General features: G+C 38.5%; 1 protein-coding gene across 1 annotated transcript in view; it reads right to left on the reverse strand.

Moving 5' to 3' along the window:
• ANAPC1 (anaphase promoting complex subunit 1) overlaps positions 1 to 15,298 on the reverse strand; it is a gene marked incomplete in the record, with an annotated part of 120,774 nt that overhangs the window by 17,709 nt on the left and 87,767 nt on the right. Inside the window, 12 exon segments of the mRNA XM_027774995.1 lie at positions 1,882 to 1,949; positions 2,305 to 2,382; positions 3,489 to 3,606; positions 5,802 to 5,888; positions 7,196 to 7,389; positions 8,822 to 8,875; positions 8,974 to 9,064; positions 10,106 to 10,182; positions 11,253 to 11,327; positions 13,606 to 13,684; positions 14,997 to 15,079; positions 15,248 to 15,287. Of these exon segments, the coding sequence (XP_027630796.1) occupies positions 1,882 to 1,949; positions 2,305 to 2,382; positions 3,489 to 3,606; positions 5,802 to 5,888; positions 7,196 to 7,389; positions 8,822 to 8,875; positions 8,974 to 9,064; positions 10,106 to 10,182; positions 11,253 to 11,327; positions 13,606 to 13,684; positions 14,997 to 15,079; positions 15,248 to 15,287 (1,044 nt within the window).

Genomic DNA, 15,298 nt, shown 5'->3' on the forward strand with positions numbered 1-15,298 from the left:
AATCCCTTCTCCTCCATTCTCCTCTCGGGATCTTGGGCACGCACGCACATGCGCCCAGCGTGAGATTTAAGCCACCGGGTCCGAGACGCGAACCGCGGTTGACTACGTGGGAGTCCAGCGACATAGCCATTACGCTAACTGCTGGTTCCCCCCATATCTTCTAATACAATGCATGAAACACTGGCAATACTAGAAACCTACTAATTACTCTGCAGCAAAAAGAAAATAGTGTTGCAAACCTAAAGACATAACAACACAGAAAATAGCTATTATATAAATAGCTTGGGAAAATATAAATTGGTATCAAATTATAAATCCTTTTCTATGTTCATTAAACTTTTCTGGAAATTTAAAGACAATTTACACACTACTTAAGATATAAAATTATTAGCATTCTCTCTTTTTTTTTTTAGATCCAGAATTGTTTACTTGCCAAGGTAGATAGAAAAAGCTAAGCAATTTAAGAAAAAGTTCCAAATCAATTGCTGTCTTTTATTGGATTTTTTTTTCCCCCTTTTTAGAGGTTTTTGCTCTAGGGCGCATGCGCTCGCCAGAAAGAGAGACAGAAAGCGAGAAATCATCCCACAGGGGGGATGGCCATGCCACAATCCCTTCTCCTCCATTCTCCTCTTGGGATCTTGGGCATGCATGCACATGCGCCCGTCATGAGTTTAAGCCACTAGGTCTGGGACTCGAACCACGGTCAACTACATAGGAATTCCGTGACACAGCCATTATGCTAACTGCTGGTCCCTCTTTTATTGGATCTTTAAAACATCATATAACAGTCTTAAAAATCATCCAGTACTTTCTTTTTAGAGTTAGAGAACTCAGATCTTGTTCATCAGTCTGCTGAACTATAATAAATATCATCCAAAATTTTTCTTATATCCTTCTTTTTAATTGTACTGGCTTGCTGAATCAAAGCAGCTTAATTAGAAACAAGTTCAACATCATTTCCTTCAAAGATTGACTCATCTTTCTGGGCTTGAGATACTGAATAAGCAACACGTGGTCATATTCGAACCCTTCAGATTTATTTTTCACCCAAGAAATTTTGGATTTCAACAAGAGAACCATTCTTCCGAAGAATGACGTCGACGGGAAAATGAGCACACACGGACCTCGTCTTGTAGTGGACGCCCAGTGTAACAGCCTTGACCGTGTTCTGCACGTGACTACTAATAGTGTGAACTGTAACCAGTTCTGTTTCTCCACCATTTGTCAGCTCAGAGCCTCTTCTCCTTTCCTAGGAGACTGAGCTCTACACTGATGTGACTGAACAAAGTCCCCTGAAGGGCTTCTCAGGGGGGCCCTTCGCAGTAACTACACGTCTATTCAAAGTGATGACAACATTTTCTGGGATGTTGACAGTCTGCTGAGAATGGTCTTCATTCTTGCACCAGACTTGACAAAGAGCTAAAACTATTAACAGTCTGAAGTATTTCTTACATGTGACTATTTCCACCCAAAAGCAATCTTCTTCAAACTTAGGAGAACATTCTAAGAGTGGAAACACATGCAACAGAACATATGGTCTGAGAAACATCAATTGTTACAATAAAATCTACTGTGTGCACACACATATAGCCTTATTTTCTTCAACAAAATCCTACATTACTGTATTGAGACAATTCCATTACTGTCCCATATTAAGTGAATTCAAGTTCCTCAATGAATAAATAAAAATATTTAGGATTTGATTTCTAAATTAAAACTTTCATTTTTGCTAACATGAATCCTGTTTCAAAGATACAGACCGCTTTACTTAACACATACGCTTCATATTATCTTGAATGAGATCAAAAGGTAACAAGTAACATTCTAGATAGACTTCTATGCACTTCCTAAATAGTACATTGAAAAATTCAATATACTTACTTTAAGTGTTGTGTTCCCTTGCTTAAATCTATGAGCAGTTCCCAGTATCTAGGGCCTTTAACTTTAATCTGTCAAAATAAATGTAAACACAGTCAATCCAAAGCTGAGAAATTGCTATTTTTGACTAACTGAAACTCAAGCTTGCCAGAGGAAGTAATAACTCAACTGGAAAGAGATATCCAGAGGTTAACCAACTCCATTTCCAGCCAAAATGAGTATGAACCATATTCTGAGGCCATCCAACCTATCAGTAAAGATCCCTAAGACAGACTTGCTTCTGCTTCTCCGGACTACTCCTCCCTGCTGTTTTCCTGCTCTGTACAACATGAAAAGGGGGTCTGTCCTCAGCTACCTTTAATGTTAAGCTGTTCTGTTTAAACGCAGCCCTTAGATATATATTTCCCTAAACCATACCCAACATACCTGCTTCAAAAGATGGAGCTCTGGAAGAAGTGTGGGAGCCATCAGTTCCTCTTTCGTTTGCTCATACCACTGAGTGCCCTTTAAGAAGGTACAAGTACAGCCACATGCACAAGGGAGTCAGCTGAAACTACAAAGATGAAACATCTCCACTCTACACCTCCCCGTCCCCTGCAGTTTGCTCAAAGACTGTTACATGACATTCACTCCATTGTGATACCCAAGGCTTAGGGACAAAAGTCTAATTCCTGTACAGAGAGTTCATGACCTCCCACTACTTTAAACCTCACAAGCCAGCAGTAGCAAAAGGCCACACTTAAAAGGCTCTGGGTTTTTGTACATTTTGTCTTCTGAGAATAAATTCCACTCGGCTGGCAAATCTCAGTCCAAATACTGTGTCCACCCACTGTGACAGCCTCTTCTGCCCCCCTGGGCTGGACAAGGACATTTCTCCTTTGCTCCCTCTGCATTCTCCTCATGCCTCCAGTTGTAACACTATTCTCACTGCATCCATACCTGACTCCCCAATGGATGGAACTTCCTCAAGGAATACGACAATGCCATCGCATTTTTGTACCCTAGAGCCTAGCACCGTTTGGATATACTTAATAATTTGCTGGATAAAAGGATACATGACTTGTAATCTATTTGTGCATCTAAATGAAAGATCTCTCATCATATACCCAATTTTGGACTTTAACGTATTCAACTAACAAATTTAAGAATTGTTCTAACTCAGCTAGTTTTTTTTTTTTTTTAAACTCAGCTAGTTTTGTAGCTACTACTAGTCAAGTAAAGTTACCAGAAATATTTTCAAAACATGAGCTTTAAAGACAAAAGAGCAAGTAATGATCACTCAAAAATGACCACAGATGAGACTGAATGGCCTGACAGGATATATGACCACGTTAGAAGCTTCTACGTTTATGAGAGCTCATCCCACTATTACCACGTTTGTGGCACAACACTTTTAAATAGTTTGCCCTACAAAGATGAATGGTAATAAAAAATGACCACAGATGAGACTGAATGGCCTGACAGGATATATGACCACGTTAGAAGCTTCTACGTTTATGAGAGCTCATCCCACTATTACCACGTTTGTGGCACAACACTTTTAAAATAGTTTGCCCTACAAAGATGAATGACTGGTAATAAAATTACAAGTAAACAGGAGAAAGAACTACCTTGTAGGTAACTTCTAAGAGGGCATAGCAGGGTGTGTTTGTATCCACGTCAACGGGCACGAGGAGCCTAGGTTCTGCAGCCAGCACATAGAGGTGCCGGAGCGCCTGGAGATGATATCTGTTCACAGGAAACAGAGGGTGGGTAACAAACGGGTGAGAACAGTATGAGCTCTATAATCTGCTGCGGCTTCCAAGCTGAAAGAGAACCAGAGTTGGTGCGATATCATCAAATGAACAGCAATATTAAAGATGGCAAAGTTCATTTGAAAAGTAGTGAAGAGGGCCGGCAGGTGGCATGGTGGTTAAGGCACTGGACTCCCACATGGCCCAACTTGGTTTGAGTCCTGAACTCGATGGCTTGAAAATCACACCAGGGATGTATGCGTACATGCCCAAAATCTGAGAGGAGACTGGAGAACAGACTGCAGCATGATCATCCTCCTATGGAGTGGTTTCTCATTTTCCTTCTGTCTCCCTCTCCCCGGTGAATAAACATGCCCAGTGGTAGTAACATTTAAAAAATTATGGAAGAAATTCTTTTGGGGACCAGCAGCTAGCGTAATGGCTATGTCGCTGAACTCTCATGTAGCTGGCCACGGTTCGAGTCCTGGATTTGGTAGCTTAAACTCACGCCGGGCACATGTGTGTGCATTCCCGAGAGGAGAATGGGGGAGAAGGGATTGCAGTGTGGCCATCCCCCTGGGTGTGGGGGGGTGATTTCTCACTTTCTGTTTCTCTGTCTCTGTCTTTCTGGCGAAAGCATGCACCCTATAGCAAAAACCTCTACAAAAAAAGAAAAAGAAATTCTTTTTTAAAAAATTACATATGTGAATCTTGTCCCAAGAATTCTTTTTTTCTATAATTAAGAGGTTGACAGGTAAATAAAAATTATCTTAATGTTAAATATTTACTAATAAGTTGGCCACTTATAAAAATCAGTCCCTCTCAGGGCTGGCAGGTGGCATGGTGATTAAAGGCACTGGATACCCACATGGCCAACCGTGGTTCGAGTCCCAGACCTGGAGACATGCTTCTTGCTTTCCCTTTCTCTCTCTCTGTCTCTGGTCAAATTAAAAAATAATAATAATAACAAGTGGAATCAAATAAATAAATAAATAAATAAATAAATACTTCTTTCAAAAAAATTGGTCCCTCTCAAATATCCCTTTCTGCTTAATGTAAGCATTTCTTTTCACCCTCTGAGATTTATTTTTAGTTTTTTATTTTTTCCTTCAAAGGTTGGTAGAGAAGAGGGAAGAAGGATGAATACCAGTTTTATTTAGATAGCTAAGCTCTTCTATGTGTACACACTTGCACAAAAAAAATACACACATGCGTGCACGCAATGCACACACATGCATGCACAGGCACACTCTCCTGAAATAGAGTACATCAAAGATTTATGGGTGAGGCCCAGTTTCTGTGACACAGGTGATGGCGTACCAGACTACGGAGCTGAAAGCCACACCGACCACACCGACTACGTTTTAAGTCCCCAGAGCGGTTGGCCTATAAACACACCAGGTATGTGCACACATACCTAGGATCCTGGCAGGATAGGAGACTAGAAGAAAGGGATCGCAGCATGGCTAAGCCCTGTGAATTGTCTCTTTTATATGTGAGTATACATGCTCTATCAGAAATTTTAAATTACAGATGGAATTGCGATTATTTTTCTCTGTGTATATGTGCTTTTGAGTTTTCAAAAAATTATTCTAAAAGCCCATAAGAGAAGGATAAAAATAAGATTTCAGGGGCCAGTAGGTGGCATAGTAGTTTTAGCACTGGACTTCCACATGGCCAACTACAGTTGGGAGTTCTGCACCTAGTGGCTTGAAAATCACACTGGGCGCACATATGTGTACATATCCAAAATCCCGAGAGGTAAATAGAGAAGAAGGGATTGTGACGTGGCCATCCCCCCAGGGATGAGTTCTCACTTTCTCTCTTTCTGTTTTCGCTTGGAATTAAATAATTACAGCACAAAGGTATCATGTTGAACTCCTCTGGACTACTATCCTCTGTGTGATGTAATTTTCCCTAGAGATAATTTTGTTGGAACTATTTCTGGTTTAGAGCAGTTCTACAGATTTGACCATCTGTCTGACTGGTCAGTCATCAGGGTCCAAAACTGTCTTCTTATCTGATACTTTGTAAAAGAAACATCCTAAAAGATTTAGCCAGGAAGATAACGAAGTTCAGGAACAGAGTAATACTAATTTGAAAATAAGTGCATGATACAAAAATACAACAAAATTATTCCCTTAGGGAACTTACAAAATACCATGTGGAAGACAGACTCACTAGACTCACCGGTTGTCAGTGCTGTGAGCTGGGAAGTGCGGGTAAAGGGCACAGAGAAGAGCAGCAATGGAAGAGTTTGATGTGCTCAGAGAATACCTACAAAGCAAATTTGGTAGGGATAGAGGTGGTTAGTTATATTGTGTATACTTTCTAAGCATTCTTGAGAATCAGGAAACTGGGGCACAGTACCAAGGCATATTTATGAGATTCTTTGATAAACACAATTGTGTCGATGTTTTGAATATTTCACTTTTCAGTTAGTCCTTAAGACATTTCAATAGCCAGTCTTTAAAGCAGAAGTAATATCCCACAACTACTAAATTTCATCCCTTGAAGTATTATGAATGGTTTTAATCTAAGACAGTAGACTAGTGAGGACCATGAATGCAATCCAAGAAATCATAAAAACTCAGAGTTACATAAAAAGTGTGTCTCCTTCTCCTGTTTTATATATACCTATTTATAGAATTATGAGCCTGATTTTTAAAAACAGGGTAAACTAGATATTTTTAAACATTATTTCTCTGTTTCTATAAAGCATAAATATTTCTTTAGAATAACAGACTAAATAAACCAAAGTTATCATTTAAAAGTTATAACAAATATAATTATTCTTCTAAATATAATTTCTTCCTCATCAATATAAGCTTTTCTAGTAAAGGCCACATTTTCTTAATAAAGGATTGTTTGAAATTTTCCTTAGTATACATTATTTTACTGTTGTTGAAATTTAGTACAGCAAAAAGATGAATTAGTTTGAAGATCTAGTTTTTCTCACAATATTTTGAAATAAAGACGGTACATAGATAGAAACACAGAAACCACTTTTATAGCTATTCAATATAAATACACATATTTATTATATATACACACACACACATGCACACGCAAATTTCTTTCCCTGTCCATATTTTTTAATAATTAGAGTATCAAAAAAAGAACTTAGCATTGATGATATATACTCATATATTTAATAAATTAGGAAAAAAGAAATTTCAGAATTTAAGCAAGGAAAACAGGTATGTGCACAGAACAAAAGTAACAGATGCTGAAAAGAAGAGCAATAGGATCTGGTCATTGATGTTGTTTGTGAACTTTCTGAAACGTGGTTTGGGAGAAGAGTACAATCTTTAAATAGCCAGGAACAATAGGTGGTGCACTGAAGTGCTAAGTTTACAGACTCTTCTGACAGGCGCGGGGATGCCGACGACCTCCGAGAGAGGGTGCTAATTCTGAGTAGGGCATAAACTGATAAACTGAGCAGAGATACATTCAGAGTGTGATGCCCCTAGATAAGCTAAGAGGTGGTCAGAATGTCAAGCACTTTCAAAACCAAGTCACTTAGAGATCTTATTCACGACATGCTTCTCTCCTTTGAGGAAAAACATACATTATTCATTTACCTTCCTCCTCCTAAAAACAGAAGTCCAAGGGCCATGTGGTGGGCTAAGTGAAAGCCATAGTTCATTTCGCCCCCCGTTTTCATGTGTAAAAAGCGACAAAGCTGCAAAACCTTCAAGTTCCCCGAGCCGGCCATTACCATGGCAAGAGACAGCAGTACCACACTCAGGCAAGTCTCCAGGTTGTAAGGCCCTGTCTGAGAACGCAGAACAAGGACATGGCTGTAACTGCTGTGTCACCCTCTTTATTATCAGGACTAAACGCACCACCATTATAATACTATCAACGATCTTTAAAAATTAATATTTTATCTGATCATGAAATGTAAATTTAATATAGAAAATCCAGAAAATGAAATATTAAGATGGAAATAAATGTTTGGAAATGCACCACCCAAATAGAACCAGTGGTTAAAATTTTGGCTTTTTTTTCCCTGAATCTTTTCCTTTATGAATATATATTTTCATCAAATAAAATTGGGATTACTATTATACATATTTTTAACCTTTTTTGTAGTCTGTTACAATATAAACAACCTTCATATACAAATTCTTATACAGTATTATTTTTATAGGTTTGCTGTTTAAGAATGTATTAAGATAACGGGAACCAGCAGTTAGCGTAATGGCTATGTCGCTGGACTCCCACGTAGTCGACCACAGTTCGTGTCCCGGACCCAGTGGCTTAAAACTCACACTGGGCGCATGTGCGTGCGTGCCCAAGATCCCGAGAAGACAATGGAGGAGAAGGGATTGCGGCATGACCATCCCCCCTGGGGGGGTGATTTCTCGCTTTCTGTCTCTATGTCTCTCTCTGTCTGTCTGGCGAGCACACGCGCCCTATAGCAAACCACCCCCCCAAAAAAAAGGTAAAAAAAAAAAAAAAGAATGTATTAAGATAACAAAATAATTGAATTTACTTAAGTATTCACTTTTTGTAGTTTCTAATTTTTTCATATTATAAATAACATTGCATAGATCTAAGTGGCTTTTACCAGTAAAGAAATTCTTGCACTCATCCTATGATGAGTGCCTTAAAATGACTGACATTACTAAGCACTAATAATTTGTTAAGCAAAATTCCAGGCTGGTCTCGTAGCAGAGATTAGGTACTACACAGAGTAAGCCAGATCCCACATGACTGACCAGGGTTCTAGTCCTGGCCCCACTGGTTTGACACCAGGCATATATGCACATTTCCAAGATCCTGACAGGACGTAGATTTGGAGGAAAAAGGACTGTGGCATGTCCAGGCTCTGTTGGGAGATGCTTTCTCTCCTCCTACCTTCTTTCTCTCTCTCTATTTTATGCATGCATGTTCGCCCACCGACATATATCTTCAAATTTTAGAACTGAGATATCATTACATGAAGTATGACAATCCAGAAACGCCAAGACCTTTCTTATTTATTCCCATGTCACAAGAATTAGGTATTTGTCCATTCTTCAAGTGTGTTCCTATTCTCGCCTAACAACCCAGAATAAAATACAAAGGTAAGCCAATACTTCAAATCCTCCATTCAAAAATCAAACAGAAGATATATTTGACAACTTATTAGTAACTGGATTATCAATGACTTTTCTTCCAAGTTTCATTTTATTCCCAAAAAGAATCATAAAAAGACTTACTACAGAAGCATTAGGTGCAGACAGGTAAGTCATAAAATCCTTTGCAAATTTATGCTAGAAAAATAAAAGAAAAAAATTCAAAGTTAAAAGAATCATCTTAAGGCTTAAAAAAAAAAAAAAAAAAGAAGACAGTAAACCACAATGCCTCTTACCAAACAGTTAAATGCTGATAAGTTTTCTGAGCCAGCAAATCGAAAGCCCAGAGATAAACAGGCTCCTGCAATTATGTAGACATGTGCTTGCCTGAAATAGATGAGAAATTTAACATCACCATTTTTCAGCTTTAAAATTCATTAGTACCTTGGGGCCAGCAGTTGGTGTAATGACTATGTCGCTGGACTCTCATGTAGTCGACTGTAGTTCAAGTCCTGGACCCAGTGGCTTAAACTCACGTTGGGCACGTGTGCGGGCGTGCCTAAAATCCCAAGAGGAGAGGAGAATGGAGGAGAAGGCTTTGGTAGAAGATTTAGTAGGCACAGTAACATGGTTTAAATCCTAGTTAGGCTGATATGTCAAAGGAAGTTTGAAAAAGGAAATCAAGAAAAAAAAAAAAAAAAAAAAAAAAAAAGGCATACTAAGTGGTAGTTTGGAGTCACAGTCATGCATCTAATGCATCTTAAATATTTTTAATTACTTCTATTATGTTTTTTAGTAGTATTGTTTCCTAAAGAAAACCACTCTTTGGTTGTTGCTCTCCCTGTAAGAATTGTGTGCACTCTGTAACATCTTTGGTCGTGGTAGTCCAGTTTTTCTAAAAATTCTGTTAATGTGCTGTGAAAGATTGGAAATTTGAAGTATGTAGTGTGTATGATACTAAATTGTGATTTGGTGGGACTTACATAACAGCTTTCAACATCTGAAGACAGTGGTTCTTGATATCCTCTTAAGGAAAATTTGCCTACAAATTTGAAGCTGGAACGTCACTGGAATAACTTAAAAAGAATCACTATACTTGGCTTTTTAAATTTTTGGTACGTATGTTAAGAATTGGGTACGAATTGAAATGTCTGTACTGATCCTTGACACAACCAATAAATCTCAATTACAAAAAAAAAAATTTCCATTACTGTTGTGTGAAGGCAAGAGCTCAACACTTCAGAGAGCTTATTTAAACAAACAAATGAATAAACACAACCACATGAAGACCTAATAAACAAGGTTAGATGCATGGGGATTCAGAATTACTCAAGTCAAGTACAGTATTACTCCTACATTGCATATTTCAATTTATTTATCCAGTAGATGCTAGGACAGCTAACTTGTACTACACATTATATTACTTACGACAAAGTTTCCAAATTCAAATCCTCTGAGCAAGGCAATTCAATTTCACTGAGAGAGATACTATTTTCTCTTATAATCTGTCAAGAAAGAAAGCAAGAATATTTGGACATCAGCATTCTAGTTACATTTAATAATTTGAAGAAAAACATATTGTTTATCATGGCCATAAAATAACCTTTAATAAATCATTGCATTCAAAGGCTTAATTATAATCACAATGAATACAATCAGATAAAAGTAACAACAGAATAGGACTAAACAAATATAAACCTGACTACTTCAGCATATTCTGAGTAGGTAGCAGTAAATAGTTTACACCAGTCCATTGAAATACAAAGATGGAGCCAGCAGGTGGCGTGGTGGTTAAGGGCACTGGACTCTCACATGGCCGAATGCGGTTTGAGTCCCAGACCTGGTGGCTTGTTTTCTCAATTTCTCTCTCTCTCTCTCTCTCTCTCTCTCTCTCTCTCTCTATATATATATATATATATATATATATATATATATGTCTCTCTCTGGTGAAATTAAAAACTAATAATAACAGATGGAATTAAATAAACAGTTTTAAAAAATTGTCACAAGGTAAAATAACACCTTAGGTAAGAATATACTTAATTAACATTAAAACATTAGAGTACTTTGGTATATTTCATTTTTTTTTTTTAACTGTAACATCCAGAGATCGGTGGCAGAAAAGGCAGGCAATGTTCTATGCTTGATCTTTTTTTTTTTTTGGAGAGGTTTTTGCTATATGGCGCGTGTGCTCACTAGACAGACAGAGAGAGACAGAGAGACAGAAAGCGAGAAATCAATCCCCAGGGGGGATGGCCACACCGCAATCCCTTCTCCTCCATTCTCCTCTCGGGATCTTAGGCATGCATGCACACGCGCCCGGCGTGAGTTTTAAGTCACCGGGTCCAGGACGCGAACCGCAGTTGACTACGTGGGAGTCCAGTGACATAGCCATTACGCTAACTGCTGGTCCCCTATGCTCGATCATAACATGAAAGTTCCTACGTGTCTTCAAGAGATACCACAATGATCAATAATGCCTTCATAAAAAATATTCTATAGGAGTTGGAAAAATACCACAAGAAATCACAATAATGCTATTAAATATATAATAATCTTTATTTTATATACTTACTTGAGGAACATTGCTGTCAACCCACTTGGAATTTGGTAAAATATCATCCCACAAAATCAGGCATCGAGCAAGTGTCTTAAAAATGCAATATAGATAAAATTAATTAGAGCAGGTGAAGTTCATAGTTTTATAACAATAACATTAAATAAAACAGTTTCAGAATCAGTTTCCAGAACTGGCAGGTGGCATGGTGGTTAAGGCACTGGAATCCCACATGGCTAATCACTGTTCCAGTCCCAGACCAAGCAAGTGGCTTTCTCTCTCTTTCTCTCTCTCATCAAACTGAGGAAGAATAAATAAAATTAAATAATCTCTTAAAAAAAAAGAATCAGTTCCCAATGGATAACAATTTAAAAAAAATAAAACAAGTATATAATATGAACCTCAGCTACTTATTAAAATAAAAGATTTATGAGACCAGCAGTTAGCGTAATGGCTATGTCACTGGACTCCCATGTAGTCGACTGCAGTTCGCGTCCCGGACCCAGTGGCTTAAACACACGCCGGATGCATGTGCATGTGTGTCCAAGATTCCAAGAGGAGAATGGAAGAAAAAGGACTGTGGCGTGGCCATCCCCCCTTGGGGGTGATTTCTCGCTTTCTATCTCTGTCTCTCTGGTGAGTGCACGTGCCCTATAGCAAAAACCTCTCCCCCAAAAAATAAATAAATAAAAATAAATAAATAAAAGATTTAGTTTTTGCGGGCAGCAGGTGGCATAGTGGTTAAGGCACTTTACTCCCACATGGGTGATCACAGTCCAAGTCCGAGACCCAGAAGTTTGGAAATCAGGCTGGGCATGAGTGTGTGCACATCCAAAATCCTGAGAGGAGAAAGGAGAAGAGACTGCAGCATGTCCACTCCTCCTGGGAGTTGATTTCTCACCCTCACTCCATCGCTGTCTCTATCTCTGTTTCTCTCCAACAAGTACACATATCCTATGGCAAAAACCTAAAAAATAAATACTTTGGTTTTAACAAGGAAAAACTAAAACTGAGTTGATCATCATCAAAGTTTAGAGAGGATGGATGGGGATCAGCAGGTGGTGTGGTGGTTAAAGCGCTGGACACTTCCACATAGTCGACCATGGTTCAAGTCCCGAATCTGGTGGCTTGCTTTCTTTCTCTCTCTCTCTCTCTGGTCAAATTTAAATGAATGAATAAATAAAAGAAAATTTTCAAAGAAAAGAATTATAACTGTTTATATCATAATTTAAAGACTGTCAAACAATTTTAAACATTAAAAAAAGAATGGAGGGGGGTGCCAGCAGGTGACACGGTGCTTAAAGGTGCTGGACTCCCACATGGCCGACTATGGTTTGAGTCCTGGACCTGGCAGCTTGCTTTCTCACTTTCTCTCTCTCTCTCTCACTCTGTCCCTCTCTGGTCAAATTAAAATAAATAAATGAATAAATAAAGTTAAATAAAATAAAATTCTTCTTTAAAAAAAAAGAATAGGGAGAAAATATTAGTCACTTATGTCAAACTGTTACTGTCAACTAATACAACCTTATCAGTATTATACATCCTTAACAATAATCAAAAAGTGTAAAATACAGCAGTAATAAAGTCCTAATTACTTGTTGCTTTTTGGGAAGTTCTAAATAATTTGAGATGCTGAAATGCTACTCCAAGTATTATGTATCACTGTGGTTACTTTTCTTGGTATTCCTAAGTTATATTTGGAAAATTTCAAAATAACATTATCAATGAGATATACATGACAAGTAAAAAGAAGCCAGCCCTGGCACAGTAGTGAAGAAGACTGTATCCCTAATTGATCCTTAACTTAGCTGACTGCATAGTCTGAGTCCCAGACCAGATTGCTTGGGCAAAAAAAAAACAAACACGTCAGGCACATGCATGTCCATGCCCAAAATCCTGAAAAAAGAGAGAAATGGCAGAGAGGGAACTGTGTCCTGATCATGCCCCATGGAACGCTTTCTCCTCTCTTTCTCTCTCTCTCTCTCTCGCCAGTGAATGTACACACCCTCTGGCAAAATCTTAAGAAAAAAAGTAAAAGGGCTGAGTCGCTGTGACACGGTGGTAACGCTGGCACTTAGCAGAGCTGTTAGACCTATGGATCCCAGGGTTCAGATCCTCGGTAGGCCTGAAAGACAGGCCTGATGTACACGTGGGCATCCAAGTCCCTGAAGAGCTGAAGGCTGGGGAGAGAGACTAGCAGAATGAAGAGCATGATCGAGGGTGCTTTCTCTCTCGTGCACATAAATGTGCTACCACAAAAAATCTAAAAAGTAAAAGGTTCTTTTAGACATTTACATTTACAAGCTCAATTTGAGAGCCAAAAAATAGACTCCTCATGTTAACGGAGATGGAAAATAACAAAGCACCATACCCTAAGCAAGAGAAATTCTGGTTTCACAAAGTCCAGCAAATACATAGTATCAGGAGCTCGAAGCCAATCTGCGATGGATCTGTTGGTGGAGAACATCAGTGAGCATTACGGCTTTCAAGGAAGAGGCAAGATAAGCACGAATCTCAAGACATATTTAAAGCCTTTTTCCCCGTTTCAAAACTGCTCTATTTTTTCCTATCTACTTGAATATTTATGTATATACAAATCTATGTCTTATTGTAATATAAGCTCCACAGGGCAGATGTGTTTAGTTTTACTCACTGAAATATTCCCGGTGACCAAAAAGCGCTGACATTCTCCCAAATAGTAGGTAAACAATACATATTTTAGCCACTTCGTTAATTCTATACACACTTCTACTAAGAGGAAGAATTTAGAGCACTAAAAAGCTTCTTGAATCTTAGAATATTTTCAAATTAAAAGACTTAAAACATGGTCTCTATCTCCTACCAAAGCTACTCTTCTATGCAAAGTATAATGGAATAAACTGAAGGTTTACTACCAAGTGTCAACACTAGTTATAGGGGGCTGGGAAGGTAGAAGTTTCACTTATTAGGAAATTTCTTGAACTAAGCAGAATTTTTCTTTTTGGTTATTTTTTGTTATAGGGCAGGTGCACATGCCAGAGAGAAAGACTGCGAGAAAGTGAGAAATCACCCCGGGGGAGGGAAATGGCCACACCAATCCCTTCTCCTCTCAGGGTCTTGGGCATACATGCTCACAAAGCTGTTGTGATTTTCTTTTCTGTTCTTTTTTTTTCTTTCACATTTTTGCCATAGGTTGCATATGCTCACAAGAGAGAGAGAGAGAGAGACAGACAGAGAAAGAGGGAAAGTGAGAAATCATCTCCGCCAAGGGGGATGGTCATGCCACAATCCCTTCTTCTCCATCCTCCTCTCAGGATTTTGGACACACACACACAGACACACGTGCCCGGCAGGAGTTCTAAGCAACTGGGTCTGGGACTCGAATCGCAGTCAGCCATGTGTGATCCAGTGCCTTAACCCTCACACCATCTCACCATCTGCTGGCCTACAAAAACCATTTTTATAAACGGTAGCCAAGAACAAAATAATGTTAAATGTCTCTTAACTAGTCTTCACAATGACATGCAAAATAGTGGAAAGGAACCTGGCATTATTTGGATGGCAGTCATATCAACTATAAGAAAAAATTAATAGAATTTAGCAATTATATTGTCAAAATTGCAAAATATATTATTTCTAGGAAGAAACCTATATAATTTATAGTGTTTGAGAGAATGAAAATTAGGGTGATCTAGCACAGGAGAAATGAACACAATTTAACTTTGCGAAGATGAGAAAGAACATCACCGTCGTGGCGGGAGTGGAATGGTGTGGTGCAAATACCTGTTATTGGTCTTTAAGTATATCATAGCCAACGCTAGAGTTGCACCAGGACAGGTAACATCCACATTTATGGTATCTCCTTCCTGTTGAAAGAAAAGTTTATTCACGTCAAAGTGTTCTGAATTATAAAAATTCTTCTAAGCACTAGTCCCTAAAACTAACAATATTTACGAGGGTTGGTATGAAAACCACTATTTTCAAATTACCTTCTTAGCTTCTGGAATTTTCATCTGTTACTGATTTGAACTTACCTTGATTTGGTAACTTGGAGATTTATGCTTCTCCCTGTGCCTTCGTGCTTG

This window comes from Tupaia chinensis, unplaced genomic scaffold (assembly GCF_000334495.1).
Source record: "Tupaia chinensis unplaced genomic scaffold, TupChi_1.0 Scaffold000511_1, whole genome shotgun sequence".
NCBI classification, from domain to species: Eukaryota; Metazoa; Chordata; class Mammalia; order Scandentia; family Tupaiidae; genus Tupaia; species Tupaia belangeri.